The sequence below is a fragment of the Salmo salar genome, chromosome ssa07, assembly GCF_905237065.1.
Source record: "Salmo salar chromosome ssa07, Ssal_v3.1, whole genome shotgun sequence".
Classification (NCBI taxonomy): domain Eukaryota; kingdom Metazoa; phylum Chordata; class Actinopteri; order Salmoniformes; family Salmonidae; genus Salmo; species Salmo salar.
In genome coordinates, this window is record NC_059448.1 from 13,067,682 (window position 1) to 13,095,607 (window position 27,926).

Consider the following 27,926-nt stretch of genomic DNA (forward strand, 5'->3'; position numbering starts at 1 on the left):
GTGAGGTGTTTCTGAAAAATCGAAAACATTGTCATTCACATAGACTAATCTACACACTGCCTATGCTACTGTACCTGCCTGAAGCGAGCCTTTTTTTTACAGTAGCTTACCTACTGTACAGTACAAGTACCACGCGCGGGCAGTATTCAGCAGATAGCTGGAGCCAGCACGTTGTGCGAATCTGAAGACGGCTTTACGCAATAGTCGCGGAATCCTGACCAACTGCAGAGACGCATTAACGTGGGCGATGGTGGATCCGTATGACTACTGAGTTTTTACCAAAGGAGAGCAGCGCTAGAGAGAGATGGGCGTGACAACCGGGTGTCTGGACCACGACTAGTCTCCAGGGGGAAAGAGCATCTCGCAGTCTCCAATGTACCCGATGACAACGGAGAGGCAATGCCGACTGTCCGGTCCAATGGTTGTTCCATCCAATTTACCTTAGCAGGTGGTCTTTTAACTACGGCACGACGCCCGATATTGAGGCCACACGGGGATTGACACAATCTAAAAAGGAATAAAACATCTAACGGACCTACTTCGGAAAACATCAGCGGGTATTTATTGATTAATTTGGCTACCTGTTCAATTACTGGCCATCAATGTTGATTTGGGTGCTGAAGTGGGGTGACAATTGGCTGGTCGTGTGCTTTTTTTCTTCTTTTGTTACATTCATGACACGATGCTAGGAGATAGGATAGCCTATTTTGTTGTCCGTGCGTGTGTGCTTGCGTGCGTGGTGATGTCTTACATTGTAGTATTTATTGTCTGTGCAGTGGATTCCCTTGTGTACTTCCCTGCCTCATAGACTGCTGTGCTATGGGGCCGAGAAACGTTGAACAAAGAACAACATATTACAATGGATAGGCTATTAAAATAGACACTAACCTCATTAAGTTTAAAGATACTGTAATAAACAGACCATCACTTTCCACCATAATAACATTTAATGACATTTTTGATGTTATAACATAACAACATGTTTTCATATCGCTTCATATATTTTTTTCAGTGATGGTTCTTTCAGCAAGGCTATACGTACATTTAACAAAGGTTGTTATAGCTACAATATTTATAACCAACGGAAATGTCATCATCCATACTGTTACGACTGTGGTTATTTAAAGTCAAATGACAAGTCATTTTTAACACAACTCCATCTCCTTGGTTATAGCCATCATAAACGACCGTTGTGAGTGTGACAGAGGGAGACGCAATCCTCTGCAATCTGCCCGTTGAAGGCACAGAACCAGCCATTATCATTTTCTCATCGCTCAAATCAGTGTGTAGCTAGTTGGTTTACATTACATATCAAAATATGTCTAGCTTAGCCTTATTGCAGAACCAAAGGGCTTTGTGCATAGTTATTTATTCTGATTATTGGTGCTTGGCAAATGATGTTCTTTGGGGAGGCCTGCTTGATGAGACAGGCGTGATGATAATGGGGACCAAGATGGCTCACATACTTTGGAGTACAAGTACACAGTGTGGAACCTGGAAGTGTGTCAACATTATGTAAGAACAATTATTGAGCATGTTTGGTTCCTTTAGGACCGCTTGTCCAACACACAAACGTATTGTGAAGTTCTTACGATAAGCTGTATAGGTAGGTTGAACAGATCAATTCATAGATCTAGAAATAAACTCAAGCCTCCGTCTAAGAAATCAGTGTTCATTTGCCATATACTGTATTGTGTGCACAGCATAACACACACACACACACACACACACACACACACACACACACACACACACACACACACACACACACACACACACACACACACACACACACACACACACACACACATTCACTCACACACACTCATGATTCAACAACATGTTTTGAGACACACCCATTTTCAATTTGTGTGCAGCATAACCAGTCTCCTATTCCCCATGATGTACAGTAGTCTTGTTAAAGAGGCCTCGGTGTTCTCTTGTTGTGTCCTTAATAGAGCCTACTGGGAGCCTGTCTGTTTTGTTTCTCCTTCTCCACTGTTTACTCCTCCTCTTCCTCCTCTTCCTCATTAATACTGTTTATAACTTCATTAATACTGTTTATAACTTCATTAATATAGTTTACAACTTAATTAATAAGGTTCACACCTCTATTAGTACTGTTTACAACTGAATTAATGCTGTTTACAACTTAATGAATACTGTTTAGAACTACATTAATGCTGTTTACAACTTAATTAATACTGTTTACAACTTAATGAATACTGTTTAGAACTACATTAATACTGTTTACAATTTCATTAATACTATTTACAACTTAATTAATACTGTTTAGAACTACATTAATACTGTTTACAACTTCATTAATACTGTTTACAACTTCATTAATACTGTTTACAACTTAATTAATACGGTTTACAACTTCATTAATACTGTTAATAAGGTTCACACCTCTATTAGTACTGTTTACAACTTAATTAATGCTGTGTACAACTACATTAATGCTGTTTACAACGTAATTAATATGTTTTAGAACTTCACTAATGCTGTTTAGAACGACATTAATACTCTTTGCAACTTAATTAATAATATTTACAACTTAATTAATGCTGTTTACAACTTCATTAATACTGTTACAACTTCATTAATGCTGTTTACAACTTAATTAATACTGTTTACAACTTAATTAATGTTGTTTAGAACTACATTAATGCTGTTTACAACTACATTAATACTGTTTACAACTTAATTAATACTGTTTACAACTTAATGAATACTGTTTAGAACTACATTAATACTGTTTACAATTTCATTAATACTATTTACAACTTAATTAATACTGTTTAGAACTACATTAATACTGTTTACAACTTCATTAATACTGTTTACAACTTAATTAATACTGTTTAGAGCTACATTAATACTGTTTACAACTTAATTAATACGGTTTACAACTTCATTAATACTGTTTACAACTGTATTAATACTGTTTACAGCTACAGTAATACTGTTTACAACTTAATTAATACTGTTTACAACTTTATTAATACTGTTTACAACTACATTAATACTGTTTACAACTTAATTAATACTGTTTACAGCTTTATTAATACTGTTTACAACTACATTAATACTGTTTACAACTATATTAATGCTGTTTACAACTACATTAATACTGTTTACAACTACATTAATACTGTTTACAACTACATTAATACTGTTTACAACTACATTAATACGGTTTACAACTACATTAATACGGTTTACAACTTAATTAATACTGTTTACAGCTTTATTCATACTGTTTACAACTTCATTAATACTGTTTACAACTTAATTAATACTGTTTACAACTATATTAATGCTGTTTACAACTACATTAATACTGTTTACAACTATATTAATGCTGTTTACAACTACATTAATACTGTTTACAACTACATTAATACTGTTTACAACTACATTAATACTGTTTACAACTTAATTAATACTGTTTACAGCTTTATTAATACTGTTTACAACTTCATTAATACTGTTTACAACTTAATTAATACTGTTTACAGCTTTATTAATACTGTTTACAACTACATTAATACTGTTTACAACTATATTAATGCTGTTTACAACTTCAAAGAGCAAATACAGACAACCATCATTTTTTACATTTATTTAACCTTTATTTAAGACAAGTCAGTTAAGAACAAACTCTTAGTTACAATGACGGACTACCCCGGCCAAACCCTAACCCGGACAACGCTGGGCCAATTGTGCACCGCCCTATGAGTAAGTTCCTTACACTAAAACAGAATCCCACTTAAAATGCCTTATTAAATGGACTATTGTCTTCTGTCTGCAGTCACACAGATGAATCCTGCATGACTGATGCTTACTCATACAGACCGCTAGCTGCTTATCTGCTGTGACACGTGGGGGAGAGAGAGAGAGAGATGGAGGGAGGGAGAGAGGGTGAGTCAGAATGGCTGTGGAGAGTGTGTGTGGTAGAGGTAGAGAGGTGATGAGGTAACAGAGCAGCCCACCTGTGTCTTCCTGTAGAGGTAGAGAGGTGGTGAGGTAACAGAGCAGCCCACCCTGTGTCTTCCTGTAGAGGTGGAGAGGTGGTGAGGTAACAGAGCGGCCCACCTTTGTCTTCCTGTAGAGGTGGAGAGGTGGTGAGGTAACAGAGCAGCCCACCTGTGTCTTCCTGTAGAGGTGGAGAGGTGGTGAGGTAACAGAGCGGCCCACCTTTGTCTTCCTATAGAGGTGGAGAGGTGATGAGGTAACAGAGCAGCCCACCTTTGTCTTCCTGTAGAGGTGGAGAGGTGATGAGGTAACAGAGCAGCCCACCTGTGTCTTCCTGTAGAGGTGGAGAACAGAGCAGCCCACCTTTGTCTTCCTGTAGAGGTGGAGAGGTGATGAGGTAACAGAGCGGCCCACCTTTGTCTTCCTGTAGAGGTGGAGAGGTGATGAGGTAACAGAGCAGCCCACCTGTGTCTTCCTGTAGAGGTAGAGAGGTGATGAGGTAACAGAGCGGCCCACATTTGTCTTCCTGTAGAGGTGGAGAGGTGATGAGGTAACAGAGCAGCCCACCTTTGTCTTCCTGTAGAACCAGAGGGGTCAAGCAGGTAGGTGGAGGTGGCAATAACACAGAGAGGAGATTAAAAAAAATGTTTTACCTACCGGAAAAATATTATGAAGTCTTTAGGGGAACCTTAGGCCAAGTGTAGACCGAACCCATTTGAACCATTTGAGATATGAACCCAGTTGAACCATTTGAGATATGAACCCAGTTGAACCATTTGAGATATGAACCCAGTTGAACCATTTGAGATATGAACCCAGTAGAACCATTTGAGATATGAACCCATTTGAACCATTTGAGATATGAACCCAGTTGAACCATTTGAGATATTAACCCAGTTGAACCATTTGAGATATGAACCCAGTTGAACCATTTGAGATATGAACCCAGTAGAACCATTTGAGATATGAACCCAGTTGAACCATTTGAGATATGAACCCAGTAGAACCATTTGAGATATGAACCCAGTTGAACCATTTGAGATATTAACCCAGTTGAACCTGACAAAGAGTAGTCTCAAAGGAAGAGAATGTGCTGCAACTCTGAATCCCTATCTGTAAACAAGCAAAAAGGTACTTTGAACCAAATATGTATCACCTAAAAAGACCTGACAAAGAGACCGTAATGCAACTTTGAAGGGAAATAAACAGTGTTATCAATGAAAGAGATCCTTTCCAAGAGGATAGAGGTAGAATGTTGACTAAGGTATAGAATGGCATGGATGTTGGCCCTGGTAATGGATGTTACTGTTGTTGTTGTTTTCAAAGGCATCCTCTATTGCTACAATCTGCGTGTCAGCTTAACGTGAAATGAGGATTTGTCTCCTTCTATTATCTAGTGTAGAACATTGAGTGGTTTTCCTAACCTGATTAGGTGGAACCCTCATAAAAGTTGATGAAAGGAGAAAGGAAACACAGACACACACACACACACTTTACCCCTCTCTCTCTGAGGTGCTATGCTGTCCCCTCCACTGACTGTATACCCAGACAGGGCCAGTGAGGGCCAGACAGGACTGAAGGACATTCTACTCCATCATAACACATACTGCATCACACAACACCAGTCGGTAGCAGACAGTCTCAGGTAGGGCCATTAGTACACAACACCGGTCAGTCACAGCCAGTCTCAGGTAGGGCCATTAGTACACAACACCGGTCAGTCACAGTCTCAGGTAGGGCCATTAGTACACAACACCGGTCAGTCACAGACAGTCTCAGGTAGGGCCATTAGTACACAACACCGGTCAGTCACAGACAGTCTCAGGTAGGGCCATTAGTACACAACACCGGTCAGTCACAGACAGTCTCAGGTAGGGCCATTAGTACACAACACCGGTCAGTCACAGTCTCAGGTAGGGCCATTAGTACACAACACCGGTCAGTCACAGACAGTCTCAGGTAGTGCCATTAGTACACAACACCGGTCAGTCACAGACAGTCTCAGGTAGGGCCATTAGTACACAACACCGGTCAGTCACAGACAGTCTCAGGTAGGGCCATTAGTACACAACACCGGTCAGTCACAGACAGTCTCAGGTAGGGCCATTAGTACACAACACCGGTCAGTCACAGACAGTCTCAGGTAGGGCCATTAGTACACAACACCGGTGCTATCAGGATTTGTTGGTGTCTGCCTCAATAACAGGTGACACCTTGGCTACCATAGACCATGACCAACCAGTGACTGGCAATCAATGCCATAACACAAGGTGAGCCAATAGCATAGTATGTTCTCATGTGCCTGTACACACAGTGTAGGCTAGATAGCCTCTATCAGCTGGCATCGGGCAAAGTCAGGAATCGAGGTAGTGATATGAACGTCAACATACAGTACTGTTTATCTCATGCCAAACATCTTGCTTTTCTTAGCAAGGTACCACGTCTAAGTCCCTCGCTTGTTTCCATCTTTGCCTCTGGAATCGGAGAGACCACGACAGTATGGTCATCAGCAGCTCAGATTTATTCACTGTGATATTCAGCGTCAGGGAGAAGCTTTCTCTAGTCAATAACATGGAATGCACTACAGTGATAACCCTAATACTACAAGCAATGATAGTGGCGCTACTGTGCAAACATTAGTACCACTGCTACGAATGATAAACCACAAACAATAACTGAACTGATATCCCAACCTCTAGAATTGTATACTAATGATATGATAGTGGCAAAGAAAATTCAGACATGGAAGAATATTAAAAAATATGTTTTTTAAATGGCTAAAGAGGAGAAAAATATGATCAATGTTGCGAGGAATTCATAATTTATTCCTGAGATCATTTCCTGGTGTATATATTTAGCTCTCTGTTCATTTATAACTGGATGGAGATGGAATAGCTGCACCCCTCTCTCTCTCTCTCTCTTTCTCTCTTTCTCTCTTTCTTTCTTTCTTTCTCTCTCTCTCTTTCTCTTTCTTTCTTTCTTTCTCTCTCTTTCTCTTTCTCTCTTTCTTTCTTTCTTTCTCTCTCTTTCTCTTTCTCTCTCTTTCTTTCTCTCTCTTTCTTTCTCTCTCTTTCTCTCTCTCTCTTTCTTTCTCTTTCTTTCTCTCTCTTTCCCTCTCTTTCTCTCCTTCTCTTTCACTCTTTCTTTCTCTCTTCTCTCTCTTTCTCTCTCTTTCTCTTTCTCTCTCTTTCTCTCTTTCTCTTTCTCTCTTTCCCTTCTCATTCTTTTTCTATATCTCCCTCCATTCCTCTCGCTCTCCCTCTCTTTTCTCTCTCTCTCTCTCTCTCGCTCGCTTTTCTCTCTCTCACCCACACACACTTACACTAACCCTTCCCCTGCAGTAGGAGGAGAGAGAATTGTGGGTGAATTGTGGTAGAAGGAGGGAGGGAGCCATTTAGAGAGCCAGAGAGGGGGAGTTACGGTTGAAAAATGTTGTTAATAAAACCAACCAAAGGTAATATAATAAATGTTAGATAACATTGTGATACCCTGTGTAATAACTGCAATGGAAACCTTGAAACATGTTTTCCTTTGTGTCTATTGACCAGTGTACTATCCGTGGTAGTTAGTCCTTTTCAGCTCCCATAGCCACCATCCCAGTCTTTTACTGTGGACTGCATCTCTCTCTCTCTCTCTCTCTCTCTCTCTCTCTCTCTCTCTCTCTTCTCTATGATTCCATTTCCCTTTGTCTTCCTTTGTCACACTGCTTTTCTTTGTTTCTCTCCCCTCTCTCTCTTTCTCTCTATAACCCCCTCCCACCCTCGCTCTCTCTCTCTCTCTCTCTCTCTCTCTCTCTCTCTCTCTCCATCTCCACCCCCAGGTTGTGGCGTTGGGTTGATTAGAAAGTGCATGGCAGAGAACAAGCAATCCATCACCCTGCCAAACCCCTGCACCCGCATGCATGCATACACACACACACACACACACACACACACACACACACACACACACACACACACACACACACACACACACACACACACACACACACACACACACACACACACACACACACACACACACACACACACACTGTAAGCCATAGCCCCTCTCTCAATCCCACCCTCTGTCGGCCTGTCTATCTGTCTTGTACACATCAGGACAAGGCTTTATGTCTGTCTGTCTGTCTGTCTGTCTGTCTGTCTGTCTGTCTGTCTGTCTGTCTGTCTGTCTGTCTGTCTGTCTGTCTGTCTGTCTGCCTGTCTGTCTGTCTGTCTTGTACACATCAGGACAAGGCTTTATGTCTGTCTGTCTGTCTTGTACACATCAGGACAAGGCTTTATGTCTGTCTGTCTGTCTGTCTTGTACACATCAGGACAAGGCTTTATGTCTGTCTGTCTGTCTTGTACACATCAGGACAAGGCTTTATGTCTCTCTGTCTTGTACACATCAGGACAAGGCTTTATGTCTATCTGTCTGTCTTGTACACATCAGGACAAGGCTTTATGTCTGTCTGTCTGTCTTGTACACATCAGGACAAGGCTTTATGTCTGTCTGTCTTGTACACATCAGGACAAGGCTTTATGTCTGTCTGTCTGTCTGTCTTGTACACATCAGGACAAGGCTTTATGTCTGTCTGTCTTGTACACATCAGGACAAGGCTTTATGTCTATCTGTCTGTCTTGTACACATCAGGACAAGGCTTTATGTCTGTCTGTCTTGTACACATCAGGACAAGGCTTTATGTCTGTCTGTCTGTCTTGTACACATCAGGACAAGGCTTTATGTCTGTCTGTCTGTCTTGTACACATCAGGACAAGGCTTTATGTCTGTCTGTCTGTCTTGTACACATCAGGACAAGGCTTTATGTCTGTCTGTCTTGTACACATCAGGACAAGGCTTTATGTCTATCTGTCTGTCTTGTACACATCAGGACAAGGCTTTATGTCTGTCTGTCTGTCTTGTACACATCAGGACAAGGCTTTATGTCTGTCTGTCTTGTACACATCAGGACAAGGCTTTATGTCTGTCTGTCTGTCTGTCTTGTACACATCAGGACAAGGCTTTATGTCTGTCTGTCTTGTACACATCAGGACAAGGCTTTATGTCTATCTGTCTGTCTTGTACACATCAGGACAAGGCTTTATGTCTATCTGTCTGTCTTGTACACATCAGGACAAGGCTTTATGTCTGTCTGTCTTGTACACATCAGGACAAGGCTTTATGTCTGTCTGTCTTGTACACATCAGGACAAGGCTTTATGTCTGTCTGTCTTGTACACATCAGGACAAGGCTTTATGTCTGTCTGTCTTGTACACATCAGGACAAGGCTTTATGTCTGTCTGTCTGTCTTGTACGCATCAGGACAAGGCTGTATGTCTGTCTGTCTTGTACACATCAGGACAAGGCTTTATGTCTGTCTGTCTGTCTTGTACACATCAGGACAAGGCTTTATGTCTGTCTGTCTGTCTTGTACACATCAGGACAAGGCTTTATGTCTGTCTGTCTGTCTGTCTTGTACACATCAGGACAAGGCTTTATGTCTATCTGTCTGTCTTGTACACACCAGGACAAGGCTTTATGTCTATCTGTCTGTCTTGTACACATCAGGACAAGGCTTTATGTCTGTCTGTCTTGTACACATCAGGACAAGGCTTTATGTCTGTCTGTCTTGTACATAGACAAGGCTTTTCTTGTACACATCAGGACAAGGCTTTATGTCTGTCTGTCTTGTACACACCAGGACAAGGCTTTATGTCTCTGTCTGTCTTGTACACATCAGGACAAGGCTTTATGTCTGTCTGTCTTGTACACATCAGGACAAGGCTTTATGTCTGTCTGTCTCTGTACACATCAGGACAAGGCTGTATGTCTGTCTGTCTTGTACACATCAGGACAAGGCTTTATGTCTGTCTGTCTTGTACACATCAGGACAAGGCTTTATGTCTGTCTGTCTTGTACACATCAGGACAAGGCTTTATGTCTGTCTGTCTGTCTTGTACACATCAGGACAAGGCTGTATGTCTGTCTGTCTTGTACACATCAGGACAAGGCTTTATGTCTGTCTGTCTTGTACACATCAGGACAAGGCTTTATATCTCTACCTCTCTTTTCTCACTTCACCTCTCCTTGCCCTCCAACCCCTCCATCCCACGTCTCCTCCTCCTCCTCCTCCTCCTCCTCCATCCATCCATCCGCCCATGCCGCCATGCTTTTTCCTTTTCGGTCTCTTCCTCCCCTCCCTTTTCAACACCTTTCTTTCTTTCTTTCTCTCTGTCTCTCTCTCTCTTGCTTTCTCTCTCTGTCTCTCTCTCTCTAGTTCTACCTCCCCTTTGTCCATTCTGTCTCTCCATCCCATGCCTCTACCATTCCATCTCCCAGCCATAGCAGTGGAGAGCCGTAATGAAATGGTGACCGGCTGAGTAAATCTGCTCTATGTCATCCGTCATCTGATTACGAGGGGATATTCTCCCTGCTGGCTTCCGATTAGATGTGTTTATATTGAATAAAGTCTGATGTTCACATCATGATGCAATTGACAACTCGTCGGTACAGCTGTAGTTCCCATGCTCTTTGTCTGGTCTGGCCATTCATTTTGAGCGATGGGGCTTTGAGGGATGAACGCACAAACTCAAGGTTATCTAGGATATCAGTCACATAGAAATAGAATGGAAATGGCCAGTTCTAGTATATGGAATTCTATGATCAGACATACAGTATGTGTGCTGCTGGGGGACGATAGCATATTGGAGAGTTGGAATTCCAGTCTGTTTATAACCCTAACACTATGTTTGATTTATTGTGTACATATACCATCTGCATGATCCATAAATAGGGAACAAGGCATTAGTCTACAAGGCCGGCTGTGTGATGTCACTGGCTTCATTGGGTTTGTGGTGTAGGTGGTCTCGCCTACCACCGCTGATGAATAATCGAGTTTTTATATTAAACATTGGCATTGGATTTGTGTTTGTCTCATTGCCAACACAGATAGCAATGTAGAGGTTTGTTTTACTTGTGTAGCTACATTTGCAAATGTCAAAGGATCTACATGTAAATGAATATTGTGAGTCATTTACTAAATACATACACACACACCCACTGTTTACATGCACGCCCATTTCTTCCCCTCTGTTCATAATTCAGAAAATATGATGCTTGTTACTGTAAAGCGCCACAAGAAATGGAACCCTGTGGTATTATACAATTGCATTAGGCTATCATGAAAATGTATTTTTAGTCCAATTCCTTTAATGCCAAGTGCTTGTTTTAATTTGACAGGGCCCCCAATCGAACCGTTGAAGTGCCACAGGCAGCCAGACACCCATAAATCTTTAGTAAGAAATGAAAACCAATAATGTTGAACCAGGTCCGCCCATGGATGGGACCCGGTGCCCAGGGAAAGGTTGAAACTCTCACAGGGTTCGTTAAGAATCTCGGACATGACAGAACGTTGATTGATGGTTATCTGGTTGCTAACTTTAAAAGCTCTAGGAAACACCAGTTCACTTAGAACAATGGTAGGATATGTCAGACAGATACACAATGCGGTACAAACTGAGGCTGTAGATTTAGGCGTTTGTTTAGCTGCCTGTGTGGAAATGCTAGGCCCAAATCCAGTCCCATTAGTTTTGCCTGTCTTGGACTCACACACGTACACTGTAATGTAAATGCACCAAGTCAGCAAAGAAGAGACAGTACTTCTGTTCAGTCACATAATGCAGAATTACAATTAGGCGACCTAGTATAGCAACATCAGGACGACTGTTTGAGTCTGACCACAAATTCAGCGTCTTCGATGAGGGCCGCATTACATAGATTAAGCCCATTGGTTAGCTATTTTAGGTGCAGGGGGCTTGAGTCAGTAATTAACCAACACAAATGGATGCCAAGAGGAACTTAGTTGTTTTCCTGACTTGACAAGCTGTCATGCTTAGAGGCTCCTTTGCATTAGGACTAACTGACATTCCCCCTCATGCCAGTAATTTGAAATGAATAGAGACTTTTCATGACATTGTCCCTATTCAAAGGACACCTGACAGGTGAATGAGGGGAGGGAGGGAAGACCCTGTTTGATACTGTGATGATACATCAGTGATGGTCTACAGTTGTATCATTCTCGCTTTACTGATTGTCTTGCTTCTCTCTCTCTCCCCCTTCTCTCTCTCCACTTCTCTCTCTCTCCCCTTCTCTCTCTTGCCCCGCTTCTCTCTCTCTCCCCTTCTCTCTCTCCCACCTTCTCTCCCTGTCTCTTTCTCTCCCCTTCTCTTTCTTTCCTTCTCTCTCTCCCACCTTCTCTCCCCTTCTCTCTCTCCCCTTCTCTCTCCCCCTTCTCTTTCTCTCCCCTTCTCTCTCTCCCACCTTCTCTCCCCGTCTCTTTCTCTCCCCTTCTCTCTCCCCCCCTTCTCTCTCTCTCCACTTCTCTCTCTCCCCCCTTCTCTCTCGCCTCACTTCTCTCTCTCCCCCTTCTCTCTCGCCTCACTTCTCTCTCTCCCCCCTTCTCTCTCTCCCAGCTGTGAGCCCACGTTGTGGCCGGTGGGCATGGTTTTGGAGGGTAGCTCAGAGGCCCTGTGTCCCCCACCCTCTCTGGAGCTGCGCCCGTCCTGCAACAAGAGCCCCCTGGGTTCATGCTCCACCCCCCACGACGGACTCTTCACCGGGGACAAGGAGCCCATCAAGTATGGGGAGCTCATGGTTCTAGGGTGGGTTATCTACCTGTCCCTCTGATGTGTGTGGTGGAGAGGTGAAGGTTGTGGTTGTATGTGCGTGTATGTGTGTGTGTTTGCTTATGTGTCTTCATTAGTGGTTGATATGTACAACAGTTGGTCCATTTGCCATACCATTCATCCCATTCCAGACTGTTTGACAAACACCATGCCATGGGAAAACTTCTTTTATATGGGGTTTCAAGTCTGAGTGGTTGTGTGTACAATAGACTTGTGTGTACTTTAAAACATGATTTTTTTCCTAGCAATTAGAAGAAAACACTATTCATCCTACCTACTTTACAAAGCCAGAAAGACTCCTCTCTCTCCGTTTCAGCGGCTAGTGAAAAATACCTCATTTGACTGCCTTACAAAGATGTCAATCAAATACGGAGCTGTGGGGCAGAATAGGACAATTAAACCCCCAACGAGAGAGTGAGATCCACCACTATCGTGTTCATGAGAATGTCCCCTTTCCACAGTGGGGTCACATTAGTTTGTAGGCCAAACGGTTCGGACAAAACAAACAGAAGTTGTCACACTGATGGTACTGACATCAGACGAGTCTTGTGGGGGTTGTACCACTGTAGATGAGGAATGGCGCCATTGGCGGATGTATTGGATTGAGACGCAGCCCACCTAAACAAACATATCTCTAGCTTAAATTGATGGATTTTGAAAATGTTTTTTTTTTATTCTGTTACTTTGACGCACTGGTGCGTCAATAGACTCTAGGGGGTTTTAACAGAGAGTGTATTGCCAGCTGCAGACATTTTGTGATCCCTATCCAATCATGACATAGACAGCTAATAGAATTTACTCAGACTAACCTAAATTAGGAATATTCCCCTTAGAACCCAAGGATTATGGATTGAGATTCAGTACATTTGGTCCAGGTTTAAAGGGATAATTCACCCCAAAACTAAACCCACTGGCCAAAAACTGGTTGAATCAACATTGTTTTCACGTCAATTCAACAACCAAAAATCTATGTGATGTTCACCCAACTTTTAAACTAAATCCAATGACATGGTCATTGGATTTGTTGATTTCACGTATAATTCACATTAGTTCACAACTCAACCAGATGTAAATGAAAACTAAAAGTTGAAATGACGTCTGTGCCCAGCGAGAAGACTGTCACATGTTTTAATACCTCAAAAGTAGTCTAAAGTCGACTTCTCGTTTCACATCATTTGTTGTGTAGATCCCACTATATATAATAGGATAAAACTGCAAGCCTCAATCCCAACTGAATGGAATATAGGCACCATCTAATGAAAGTGTATATTTTGTCCATGTTGTATATTGGATACATGTTTTCTATTATGGCCAATACTGTATTCAGGCACAATGGTTCCTTGGCCAATGGGGACAAGGGACGGAGGAGAAGTCGCCTGGCCCTCTACAAGAGACCCAAAGCCAACGGGGTCAAACCTGATGTCATCCACAATGTCTCTACCCCTCTGGTGTCAAAGGTGAGAGGTCACATTATAATTAGACAGTCTTCCACAGTATTAAACACTATCTATAACATGTTTACTGCAGGAATGAGTAGTACATATATACGACTATGTTTATTAACTCTTACCATGTATGGTACTAATACATTTTCAAACAGGAATGCCCTTTCCTAAGTAGCTGGCTATATGACCTGGTTCCTGTATATGTGTGTGTTCTGCATCGACAGGCTCTCAGCAACAAAAGCCAGCACAGCATCTCCTACACCTTGTCCAGGAGTCACTCGGTCATTGTAGAATACACCCATGACAGCAACACAGATATGTTTCAGGTGAGTCATCTTTAACATGACATGCCAACTCAGCCAGAGCCCCAACGCTTCAGCACAACAAGGACCTAGAAACTTACAACAGAGTATGAGACACCCTATTCCCTATGTGTTGCCATTTGGGATCAACACAGTCACAGCCTTATTGCAGACTCCCCTGTTCTTGCCTACACACAAGCCTGGTCCTAGTTCAGTTTGTACTTTATAGCATAACAACGGCCGTAGGAGTTGGCTATACGGCACAAACGGATGTGGGACCAGTCTACCTACACACTCACTGTGAGCAGATGTCACAGTTCATGGAAAATGTCATTTCTTGGCAGATGCCATAGAGATTCTCCCAAATGCAGAGTCAGGAGAAGACTGTGGTGGTGTCTGCTCCTCTCCTCTCCTGTCCTCCCCTTCTTTCTCTCCCCTCTCCTCTCCTGTCCTCCCCTTCTTTCTCTCCCCTTTCCTCTCCTGTCCTCCCCTTCTTTCTCTCCCCTCTCCTCTCCTGTCCTCCCCTTCTTTCTCTCCCCTCTCCTCTCCTGTCCTCCCCTTCTTTCTCTCCCCTTTCCTCTCCTGTCCTCCCCTTCTTTCTCTCCCCTCTCCTCTCCTGTCCTCCCCTTCTTTCTCTCCCCTTTCCTCTCCTGTCCTCCCCTTCTTTCTCTCCCCTTTCCTCTCCTGTCCTCCCCTTCTTTCTCTCCCCTTTCCTCTCCTGTCCTCCCCTTCTTTCTCTCCCCTTTCCTCTCCTGTCCTCCCCTTCTTTCTCTCCCCTTTCCTCTCCTGTCCTCCCCTTCTTTCTCTCCCCTTTCCTCTCCTGTCCTCCCCTTCTTTCTCTCCCCTCTCCTCTCCTGTCCTCCCCTTCTTTCTCTCCCCTTTCCTCTCCTGTCCTCCCCTTCTTTCTCTCCCCTCTCCTCTCCTGTCCTCCCCTTCTTTCTCTCCCCTTTCCTCTCCTGTCCTCCCCTTCTTTCTCTCCCCTTTCCTCTCCTGTCCTCCCCTTCTTTCTCTCCCCTTTCCTCTCCTGTCCTCCCCTCCTTTCTCTCTCCTCTCCTCCCATCCGCTATCCATCTCTCATCCCTGTGATGAATGTGGAGTCCCAACTCCTGCAGACTGAATGGATTTGAGGGGCTGCAGGCTGCAGGGCTGGAATGCTCCAAGGCTGCAGTGAGCCCATCTGTCCCTCTGTCAGCTCTCTCCAACCAGGGGCTGTGATGAGGCTGCCATTTTACTCCTGGCAGCCTGGGAGGGAGCTGATAGGAAATTGAACTTTTTCAAGTGGAACTGGGCTTGGGACAGACTTGTTTACTGAAATGTTGTGGGCATTTGTCCACTGTGCCCCAGACAATATCATGACTTCAATGGGATTGAAATGGAATTGGGTCTTTCTACCTCCCTCCCCAATGACATATTTCCACTCATATACATTTTATTCTATTCATGACCCTACTCCACCCTACTCCTCCCTACTCCACACTGCTACACCCTACTCCACCCTACTCCTCCCTACTCCACACTGCTACACCCTACTCCTCCCTACTCCTCCCTACTCCTCCCTACTCCACACTGCTACACCCTACTCCACACTGCTACACCCTACTCCACCCTACTCCTCCCTACTCCTCCCTACTCCACACTGCTACACCCTACTCCACCCTACTCCTCCCTACTCCACACTGCTACACCCTACTCCACCCTACTCCTCCCTACTCCTCCCTACTCCACACTGCTACACCCTACTCCTCCCTACTCCTCCCTACTCCACACTGCTACACCCTACTCCACCCTACTCCTCCCTACTCCTCCCTACTCTACACTGCTACACCCTACTCCACCCTACTCCTCCCTACTCCTCCCTACTCCTCCCTACTCCACACTGCTACACCCTACTCCACCCTACTCCTCCCTACTCCTCCCTACTCCACACTGCTACACCCTACTCCACCCTACTCCTCCCTACTCCTCCCTACTCCACACTGCTACACCCTACTCCACCCTACTCCTCCCTACTCCTCCCTACTCCACACTGCTACACCCTACTCCACCCTACTCCTCCCTACTCCTCCCTACTCCACACTGCTACACCCTACTCCACCCTACTCCTCCCTACTCCTCACTGCTACACCCTACTCCACCCTACTCCTCCCTACTCCACACTGCTACACCCTACTCCACCCTACTCCTCCCTACTCCTCCCTACTCCACCCTACTCCACCCTACTCCTCCCTACTCCTCCCTACTCCTCCCTACTCCACACTGCTACAGCCTACTCCACCCTACTCCTCCCTACTCCACACTGCTACACCCTACTCCACCCTACTCCTCCCTACTCCTCCCTAGTCCACACTGCTACTCCCTACTCCTCCCTACTCCTCCCTACTCCTCCCTACTCCACATTGCTACACCCTACTCCACCCTACTCCACATTGCTATACCCTACTCCACCCTACTCCACACTGCTACACCCTACTCCACCCTACTCCACATTGCTACACCCTACTCCAACCTACTCCTCCCTACTCCACATTGCTACACCCTACTCCACCCTACTCCACACTACTCCACCCTACTCCACATTGCTACACACTACTCCACCCTACTCCACATTGCTACACCCTACTCCACACTGCTACAACCTACTCCACCCGCCTCTACCCTACTCCACCCTACTCCACACTGCTACACCCTACTCCACAATGCTACACCCTACTCCACCCTACTCCACACTACTCCACCCTACTCCACATTGCTACACCCTACTCCACCCTACTCCACATTGCTCCACCCTACTCCACAATTCCACACCCTACTCCACCCTACCCCACACTGCTACACCCTACTCCACTCTACTCCACCCGGCTACACATTACTCCATCTTACTCCATCCTGCTACACCCTACTCCTCCCTACTCCACCCTACTAAACACTACTCCACACTGCTACACCCTACTGCACCTTGCTAACCCTACTCCACACTACTCCAACCTACTCCACGCTGCTACACCTTACTATACCCCACTCCACGCTACTCCACACTACTCCACCCTGCTACACCCTACTCCACTCAACTTCACACTACTCCACACTGCTACACCCTACTATACCCTACTCCACCCTGCTACACCCTACTCCACGCTACTCCTCCCTACTCCACCATAGTCCACCCTACTCCACACTGCTACTCCCTACTCCACCCTACTCCACACTGCTACACCCTACTACACCCCACTCCACACTACTCCACCCTACTCCATGCTGCTACAGCCTACTATACCCTACTCCACACTACTCCACCCTGCTACACCCTACTCCACACTACTCCACCCTACTCTACTCCACCCTACTCCACCCTACTATACCCTACTCCACACTACTCCACCCTGCTACACCCTACTCCACACTACTCCACCCTATTCCACACTGCTACACCCTACTCCACACTACTCCATACTGCTACACCCTACTATACACTACTCCACACTACTCCACCCTACTCCACACTACTCCATACTGCTACACCCTACTATACCCTACTCCACACTACTCCACACTACTCCACCCTACTCCACACTACTCCACCCTGCTCCACCCTGCTCCACACTACTCCACACTACTCCACTCTACTCCACACTGCTCCACCCTACTCCGCACTGCTCCACCCTGCTACAGACTGCTACTCCCTGCTCCACCCTACTCCGCACTGCTCCACACTACTCCACCCTGCTCCACACTACTCCACTCTACTCCACACTGCTCCACCCTACTCCGCACTGCTCCACCCTGCACCACACTGCTACACCCTGCTCCACACTACTTCACTCTACTCCACCCTACTCCACCCTGCTCCACAATACTCCATTCTACTCCACACTGCTCCACCCTGCTCCACACTACTCCACACTGCTCCACCCTGCTCCACACTACTCCACACTGCTCCACCCTGTTCCACCCTGCTCCACACTACTCCACTCTATTCCACACTACTCCACCCTACTCCACCCTACTACATGCTACTCCACCCTAGTACACGCTACTCCACTCTACTCAACAATGCTCCACACTGCTCCACTCTACTCCACTCTACTCCACACTGCTCCACTCTATCTGCACTGCTCCACACTGCTCCACTCTACTCCACACTGCTCCACACTGCTCCACTCTACTCCACACTGCTCTACACAACTCCACTCTATTCTATAATTCTATGAACCATCTCCTATGTTCCATCTCCTATATCCTATCTCCTGTTTTAACTCATATGTTCTGTCTCCTATGTTCTATCTCCTATGTTCCATCTCCAATATCCTATCTCCTGTTTTAACTCATATGTTCCATCTCCTATGTTCTATCTCCTATGTTCTAACTCCTATGTTCTAACTCCTATGTTCTATCACTTATGTTCTATCACTTATGTTCTATCTCCTATGTTCTATCTCCTATGTTCTATCTCCCTTGACAGATCGGGCGTTCTACAGAGAACATGATTGACTTTGTGGTGACGGACACGGCAGGCAGCAGCACCAGTGGTGGTGGGGGGCAGGGCCAGGGGGCAGGGCCAGGGTGCGGGGCCAGGGGGCAGGGCCAGGTTGTGGTGGGCGAGGGGGGCGGAGGAGGAGGGCAGTCTGTCCAGAGCACAATATCCCGCTACGCGTGCCGCATCATGTGCGAACGCAGCGCCCCGTACACGGCCCGCATCTACGCCGCCGGCTTCGACTCCTCCAAAAACATCTTCCTGGGGGTGAGTCATCGCGGTGACGACCACAGTGTGAGTGACAACATGGGCGACATCACACCCTGTTGATGTCATCATTATGTGTGATATACTGTGGAGACAAATCAGGGAGGAAGTGGTGGTGTGGTGTGGAGGAGTTGTTGGTTGTGTGAATCTTCACCATGTGATCTGCTTCTTGGGAAAGTTTTGTCGAGGTATACATTCATACACAGCCTTCTGTACTGGACAAACCCATTAGCACTCTGTTGTCCCCATCTTATGCACACACACACACACACACACACACACACACACACACACACACACACACACACACACACACACACACACACACACACACACACACACACACACACACACACACCTCTGGTCTCCACAGGAGGTTGGTGGCACCTTAATTGGGAGGACGGGCTTGTGGTAATGGCTGGAGTGGAATAGGTGGAATGGTATTAGATAAATCAAACACACGGTTTGATACCGTTCCATTCACTCTGTTTCAGCCATTATTATGAGCTGTCCTCCCCTCAGCAGCCTCCACTGACACTGTAACAATGTGCACTGAGTCGGGAAGCAAGTTCAGGGAGTGAGTGTTTTAATAAAATAAACGGAACATAATACAAAACAAGAAACACTAACAGCACACAGACATGAAACAGAAACAATGACACCTGGGGAAGGAACCAAAGGGAGTGACACATATAGGGAACTAATCAGGGAGGTGATGGAGTCCAGGTGAGTCTGATGATGCGCAGGTGCGTAACGATGGTGATCGGCGTGCACCATAACGAGCAGCCTGGTGACCTAGAGGCCGGAGAGGGAGCAGCCTGGTGACCTAGAGGACGGAGAGGGAGCAGCCTGGTGACCTAGAGGCCGGAGAGGGAGCGGCCTGGTGACCTAGAGGCCAGAGAGGGAGCGGCCTGGTGACCTAGAGGCCGGAGAGGGAGCGGCCTGGTGACCTAGAGGCCAGAGAGGGAGCGGCCTGGTGACCTAGAGGCCGGAGAGGGAGCGGCCTGGTGACTTAGAGGCCGGAGAGGGAGCGGCCTGGTGACCTAGAGGCCAGAGAGGGAGCGGCCTGGTGACCTAGAGGCCAGAGAGGGAGCGGCCTGGTGACCTAGAGGCCGGAGAGAGAGCAGCCTGGTGACCTAGAGGCCGGAGAGGGAGCAGCCTGGTGACCTAGAGGACGGAGAGGGAGCAGCCTGGTGACCTAGAGGACGGAGAGGGAGCAGTCTGGTGACCTAGAGGACGGAGAGGGAGCAGCCTGGTGACCTAGAGGCCGGAGAGGGAGCAGCCTGGTGACCTAGAGGCCGGAGAGGGAGCAGCCTGGTGACCTAGAGGCCGGAGAGGGAGCAGCCTGGTGACCTAGAGGACGGAGAGGGAGCAGCCTGGTGACCTAGAGGCCCGGAGAGGGAGCGGCCTGGTGACCTAGAGGACGGAGAGGGAGCAGCCTGGTGACCTAGAGCCCGGAGAGGGAGCAGCCTGGTGACCTAGAGGACGGAGAGGGAGCAGCCTGGTGACCTAGAGCCCGGAGAGGGAGCGGCCTGGTGACCTAGAGGACGGAGAGGGAGCAGCCTGGTGACCTAGAGGCCGGAGAGGGAGCGGCCTGGTGACCTAGAGGCCAGAGAGGGAGCGGCCTGGTGACCTAGAGGCCGGAGAGGGAGCGGCCTGGTGACCTAGAGGCCAGAGAGGGAGCGGCCTGGTGACCTAGAGGCCGGAGAGGGAGCGGCCTGGTGACTTAGAGGCCGGAGAGGGAGCGGCCTGGTGACCTAGAGGCCAGAGAGGGAGCGGCCTGGTGACCTAGAGGCCAGAGAGGGAGCGGCCTGGTGACCTAGAGGCCGGAGAGGGAGCAGCCTGGTGACTATGAGGCGGAGAGGGAGCAGCCTGGTGACCTAGAGTACGGAGAGAGAGCAGCCTGGTGACCTAGAGGCCGGAGAGGGAGCAGCCTGGTGACCTAGAGGACGGAGAGGGAGCAGCCTGGTGACCTAGAGGACGGAGAGGGAGCAGTCTGGTGACCTAGAGGACGGAGAGGGAGCAGCCTGGTGACCTAGAGGCCGGAGAGGGAGCAGCCTGGTGACCTAGAGGCCGGAGAGGGAGCAGCCTGGTGACCTAGAGGCCGGAGAGGGAGCAGCCTGGTGACCTAGAGGACGGAGAGGGAGCAGCCTGGTGACCTAGAGGCCCGGAGAGGGAGCGGCCTGGTGACCTAGAGGACGGAGAGGGAGCAGCCTGGTGACCTAGAGCCCGGAGAGGGAGCAGCCTGGTGACCTAGAGGACGGAGAGGGAGCAGCCTGGTGACCTAGAGCCCGGAGAGGGAGCGGCCTGGTGACCTAGAGGACGGAGAGGGAGCAGCCTGGTGACCTAGAGGCCGGAGAGGGAGCAGCCTGGTGACCTAGAGGACGGAGAGGGAGCAGCCTGGTGACCTAGAGGCCGGAGAGGGAGCAGCCTGGTGACCTAGAGGACGGAGAGGGAGCGGCCTGGTGACCTAGAGGCCCGGAGAGGGAGCGGCCTGGTGACCTAAAGGCCGGAGAGGGAGCACACGTGACAGTCACACATACACACACCTCTGGTCTGGGGCATCTTTTTCGCCTTAGTGCTATGGCTTCTCACGGTTGGCCCAGCTCCCAGCCACAGAAACTGCCCGGGCCTGCACTTTGTTTCAAGATAAACAGTACTATCAACGGTAATTATCAATAAACACACGTCCGAGACGGCCAAGCCGCATTTGCTTTGTCAGGCTCTAAGGGCCACAACTCTTTTAATGGATTGGATTTATGACAGCATTGTTGGATGCTATACGCACACACACACACACACACACACACACACACACACACACACACACACACACACACACACACACACGCACACATTGACACAAACTGCAGGGAAATGGGAATTGTGGGACTCAAGGAGCTGTGATTAAATTGATATGAATGCATGTTATGTGTGTGTGCAAACACTTGTGTCTGTCTATGTGTGTGTGTGAGTGTGAGTGTTTGCTTGCTGAAAACCGCTCCAATCAGCAAACACAACAATCGACTGGCATAAAATCACAGTGCAGTGGTCCAGTGTCGTGAAGTGGAGGGGGGGTTGCTTGCTTACTCATTGACAAAATAAGCTTTTGATCCATTCTGGCACAGACACTCAGTCCCCCCCTCCTCTTGCCCATACCATGGAATGAGCTATTGAAGAGGTTCTGCAAGATTAATTTGTAAACGGAGAGACAGAGATTTGGCAAGGGGAGAGACTGGGAGGCCAGTGGGGGGGAAGGGAGGGAGGAAAAGAGAGATGGAGGGAGGGAGGGCATTGTCATTGTGGAAGACAATGGAGGCAGGAGTCCAGCAGTGCTCATCTCCATCGATGGGAGCCAGCCCCAGGGTCATAGTCAGACACACTGTACTGCCACTGACCTCCACTAGCACTTGATTATGAGGGGCAAGAAGGGCGGCCATATTGGATTGGATTAAGGAAGGTGGTAATGTTTTTTTTAAAGATTGTCCCGGGGATGAATACTGCGTCCTCTGCCAACAGTGACCAATGACAGGATAGTTACACCAAATGCAGATATTAATTATGATACATGCAGTTGTGATACATTAGATGTGTTTTAGTGAATATAACAGAAGAAGGCATTGTTTATTCTGAAAATGTTTTTACTGACTACAGCCAGAGAAGCGAGAGGGATAACTGGGCACAAAATCTTAATTAAAAAAAAAAATGTTTTGCTCACCAAGCGAGGAATTTGAGAGCGTGTCAAATTTGGTTGAGAAAAAATGTATGGCTTATTTGCTACGTGTGGCTTATTTGATCAAATAAGTTTCAAAGTGCTTAGGTTTGTGCCCATTGTGCCTGTTGTTCACACCCGTATCTGTCCTTTCATTGGCTAGAATGGTACCACCTGATCTTGCCTCCTGCCCTGCCTTCAAGCTAACACAAAATGATGAAATTGATGACAATTATAGCGTGACGTCACACTTTGCGACACTAAAAAGTCAACCCACAAGGACAATGTTACCAAGTCATGACATAATTGTGACATAACATCGGGGTGACTAACCTAACCCAACTATAGAGACTTTAATAACTCATCTCAGCTTCGTAGCATGTCGTCGGTGCACGGCTATGCTAAACATACAGCTAGAGAACCGGATATTAGCTTAAGAGCTGCTAGCTGCTGTCAATGAAACGCAGGCTGAATAACCTCCTCTATACTATAACTGGCACACACAATGTCCTTCGCAGATAGAGGGGTCAGGCAGGCGGCTCGGCACACTGCTAGTGTGGAGGTGGAGAGAGAGAGAGAGAAAGGGATGGAGAGAGAAAGGGGGATTTGTAAAAAATATAAGGACGTATATTTACTGTAAAGCTTATACAACAATACTGGTTGAATGGCTTGCAGTCGTGACTGCTTTGAATTCTACAGTGAGGGAAAAAAGTATTTGATCCCCTGCTGATTTTGTAGTTTGCCCACTGACAAAGAAATGATCAGTCTATAATTTTAATGGTAGGTTTATTTGAACAGTGAGAGACAGAATAACAACAAAACAATCCAGAAAAACGCATGTCAAAACTGTTATAAAAAGATTTGCATTTTAATGAGGGAAATAAGTATTTGACCCCTCTGCAAAACATGGCTCAGTACTTGGTGGCAAAACCCTTGTTGGCAATCACAGAGGTCAGACGTTTCTTGTAGTTGGCCACCAGGTTTGCACACATCTCAGGAGGGATTTTGTCCCACTCCTCTTTGCAGATCTTCTTCAAGTCATTAAGGTTTCGAGGCTGACATTTGGCAACTCGAACCTTCAGCTCCCTCCACAGATTTTCTATGGGATTAAGGTCTGGAGACTGGCTAGGCCACTCCAGGACCTTAATGTGCTTCTTCTTGAGCCACTCCTTTGTTGCCTTGGCCGTGTGTTTTGGGTCATTGTCATGCTGGAATACCCATCCACGACTCATTTTCAATGCCCTGGCTGAGGGAAGGAGGTTCTCACCCAAGATTTGACGGTACATAGCCCCATCCATTGTCCCTTTGATGCGGTGAAGTTGTCCTGTCCCCTTAGCAGAAAAACACCCCCAATGCATAATGTTTCCACCTCCATGTTTGACGGTGGGGATGGTGTTCTTGGGGTCATAGGCAGCATTCCTCCTCCTCCATACACGGCGAGTTGAGTTGATGCCAAAGAGCTCCATTTTGGTCTCATCTGACCACAACACTTTCACCCAGTTGTCCTCTGAATCATTCAGATGTTCATTGGCAAACTTCAGACGGGCATGTATATGTGCTTTCTTGAGCAGGGGGACCTTGCGGGCGCTGCAGGACTTCAGTCCTTCACGGCGTAGTGTGTTACCAATTGTTTTCTTGGTGACTATGGTCCCAGCTGCCTTGAGATCATTGACAAGATCCTCCCGTGTAGTTCTGGGCTGATTCCTCACCGTTCTCATGATCATTGCAACTCCACGAGTTGAGTTCTTGCATGGAGCCCCAGGCCGAGGGAGATTGACAGTTCTTTTGTGTTTCTTTCATTTGCGAATAATCGCACCAAATGTTGTCACCTTCTCACCAAGCTGCTTGGCGATGGTCTTGTAGCCCATTCCAGCCTTGTGTAGGTCTACAATCTTGTCCCTGACATCCTTGGAGAGCTCTTTGGTCTTGGCCATGGTGGAGAGTTTGGAATCTGATTGATTGATTGCTTCTGTGGACAGGTGTCTTTTATACAGGTAACAAGCTGAGATTAGGAGCACTCCCTTTAAGAGTGTGCTCCTAATCTCAGAAATCTTTCTGATTGAGACGGGGTCAAATACTTATTTCCCTCATTAAAATGCAAATCAATTTATAACATTGTTGACATGCGTTTTTCTGGATTTTTTTGTTGTTATTCTGTCTCTCACTGTTCAAATAAACCTACCATTAAAATTATAGACTGATCATTTCTTTGTCACTGGGCAAACGTACAAAATCAGCAGGGGATCAAATACTTTTTTCCCTCACTGTAGCAGTCCTACTCTGTGCTAAATATAGAAGTACAAAAAAGCAATGTTAGCAGTTTTTTTCTCCCCCTCTTTCTCTATTTGCCCCAACCTCTCTCTCTCTCTCTCTCTCTCTCTCCACTCTCTTTCTCACTCTACCTCCCTCCCCTCTTGATCTCTCTATCTGCCTCTATCATCACTATCCCTTACCTTGGCTCTTTGTCTGTCTCTTTGTGTGCGGGGGCGGGTCTCTCAGGAGCGGGCTGCCAAATGGCGGACGTCGGACGGCTTGATGGACGGCCTGACCACCAATGGCGTGCTGGTGATGCACCCAGCAGGGGAGTTTGTGTCTGAGCCGGCGCCGGGCGTGTGGCGGGAGATCTCGGTGTGTGGGAACGTCTTTGCCCTGCGGGAGACACGCTCGGCCCAGCAGAGGGGAACATTGGTGAGAGGGGGGTCATCAGTGGTGTGGGGGGCCTCAAACCTGTCTGGTTATCAGGATTATTGTTACGCCTGGAGTTATCTCAAGGACTCCTAGACTAGGAATTATGAGATCATTTATGATATTTATAAATAAAATAACTGATAAAGGAAAGAGCCTCAAACCTGTCTGGTTATCGAGACTACTACTATGTGTGTTTCAGAAGGGTTATATAACAGACTGCACAGTCAAACTAGACATCTGATGAGTTTCAGGGTTTCTCAACTATGAGAATTATTGAATTATGTTTTGTTAATCAATTGTTAGCATTTTTATTAGATATTTGAAGGTATATGAATACTTTGATTAGATTTTTGATAGTATGTGAATCATTTGATTAGACTCTTGATGGTATTATAATCATTTGATTAGACTCTTGATGGTATGTGAATAATTTTATTAGATAATTGATGGTATGTGAATCATTTGATTAGACTCTTGATGGTATGTGAATCATTTGATTAGACTCTTGATGGTATGTGAATCATGGCTTTAATGTCTATGGGATGATCACAGCGCCATCAAGTGGTTGATGGGAAGGGAAACAAGATTCCAGACACTGAAAAAGGAAACAACATGCAAATAGTTATGGGTTTGTCAGTTCCAGTATTTTCTGGGCTTGTTTACTAATCCTCCTCCTATCCTTCCTCACTCTCCCTTCCTCCCCCCTCCCATCCTTCTCCCCAGGTGGAGAACGAGTCCAACACCCTGCAGGACGGCTCGCTGATCGACCTGTGCGGCGCCACCCTTCTGTGGCGTACCCCGTCGGGCCTGCGCCGCACCCCCACCCTCAAGCAGCTGGAGACCCTCCGCCAGGAGCTGAATGCCGCACGGCCCCAGTGCCCCGTGGGTTTCAACACCCTGGCCTTCCCCAGCCTGGCCCGGCGAGAGATTGTGGACAAGAAGCAGCCATGGGTCTATGTCAACTGTGGTCACGTCCATGGCTACCACAACTGGGGCTACCGGAAAGACAAGGGCCATAACGTGGGCCCCAGAGGGACGGCTCCGGCGAGCACCGGGGAAAGGGAGTGCCCCATGTGCCGGCGTGTGGGCCCCTACGTGCCCCTGTGGCTGGGCTGTGAGGGCGGGCTGTACCTGGACGCGGGCCCCCCGACGCACGCCTTCTGCCCCTGTGGCCACGTGTGTTCGGAAAAGACAGTGGTGGGCTGGAGCCAGATCCCGCTGCCGCACGGCACACACGCCTTCCACGCCGCATGCCCCTTCTGTGGCACCTGGCTGACGGGCGAGCACGGGCACATCAAACTCATCTTTCAGGGGCCCGTTGACTGAGCCTGCCACTGGGGGGTGAAATAGAGGGCAGGGTGGAGGGAGGGTGGACGATGGAAAAGTCTAAAAGGAAACATGAAGGGATAATCATTGGAAAGACTGTTGAAATGAAGAAGGACTGAACTGAAGAGGTAAACGTGATGGAAGCAGATGAACCATAAATGGTATATAAGTTGTATTTGGGGAATATGTAAATAAAATGTGTTGAAATGAAAACGTGACAAGTGTTTGGTGATTTTTGGATTACTGACTGTAGATAAAAAGCGTGAATTAATAGTTTCATCATCAGGTCAATTGAACTGGTGAACTGGCCACGGTTCAGTGCCTGACCACTCATCCTGAATCGTGTGGAAAATAAACACTAGAGGGTGTGGCGATTGGCCGGAGCGGCGCGGATGGGTAGTCGGACTACTAGTTTTAGTCAATCCAGATGAATCAGATCTAATGATGAAACCATCCATTGCGTATGATGGTGTTTACATTTCTATAAACAAGTGAGTTTTTTGAGCACTTGGTTCCTCATTGACTCAGTGTTAGAGCTAGATCTGCTACCTGTTTCTATCCTGGTGATTGACTCATTAGATTGGATTCATCAGGATGGGTCTGAAGAAACATGATGGCTGACTTCCTACCAGGCCATTAGACAATCAACAGCATCCTCAACAGCTAATTGATGACATGAGTGGTTATCATCCTCCACTTGAGGAAACCCATTCAGAAGAGGTTTGATTTCAACCTACAGAACCTCCCTCTCTGTTTCTCTCTCGCTCTGTCTGTTCGGTCTCCCCCTGAGTAGTGTCTGGTACCCTGCTCCCAGTCTGCGGCGTCACCACACTATAAATAACTCAAGGTCACCAGCACCCTGCCACCACGACAGGAGGAGGGAGAGATGAAGGAAGGACAATGGGTCAGTTTAGTCATGAGAGATTCCATAGGTCAGGGTCCTGGAGAGCTGATCTTGGATCAGATCCCCCCCCCCCCCATCCATGTAATCTTATTTACTATGATCTAAAATGCACAACTGATCGTAGGTCAGCACTCCAGACGCTTTGTGAATACAGGCCCTGTTCA

The 27,926-nt window shown here is 46.9% G+C and overlaps 1 protein-coding gene across 3 annotated transcripts; it reads left to right on the plus strand.

Moving 5' to 3' along the window:
* The first annotated feature begins 138 nt into the window (after positions 1-138).
* peli3 (pellino homolog 3) lies at positions 139-27,071 on the plus strand. 3 transcript variants are annotated; one of them, XM_014206530.2, is made up of 7 exons: positions 139-557; positions 12,435-12,623; positions 13,975-14,104; positions 14,317-14,418; positions 18,854-19,159; positions 25,344-25,532; positions 26,256-27,071. In XM_014206530.2, the coding sequence occupies exons 2-7, from the start codon at positions 12,463-12,465 to the stop codon at positions 26,856-26,858; spliced, it is 1,491 nt and encodes a 496-aa protein (XP_014062005.1). In that variant the 5' UTR covers positions 139-557; positions 12,435-12,462; the 3' UTR covers positions 26,859-27,071. The 3 variants fall into 3 exon arrangements, with proteins under 3 accessions (XP_014062005.1, NP_001135262.1, XP_045577310.1); NM_001141790.1 differs by having other exon boundaries at positions 279-557; positions 18,854-19,132; XM_045721354.1 differs by lacking the exon at positions 139-557 and adding an exon at positions 3,830-3,927.
* Positions 27,072-27,926: the final 855 nt, after the last annotated feature.

Excerpts from the sequence above, each read along its gene's own strand:
- peli3 (XM_014206530.2), top strand. The coding sequence starts at position 12,463 with ATGGTTTTGGAGGGTAGCTCAGAGGCCCTGTGTCCCCCACCCTCTCTG. Across the intron at positions 12,624-13,974 it reads GGGGAGCTCATGGTTCTAGG|GCACAATGGTTCCTTGGCCA; the intron begins GTGGGTTATCTA and ends TACTGTATTCAG. Across the intron at positions 14,419-18,853 it reads GCAACACAGATATGTTTCAG|ATCGGGCGTTCTACAGAGAA; the intron begins GTGAGTCATCTT and ends CTCCCTTGACAG.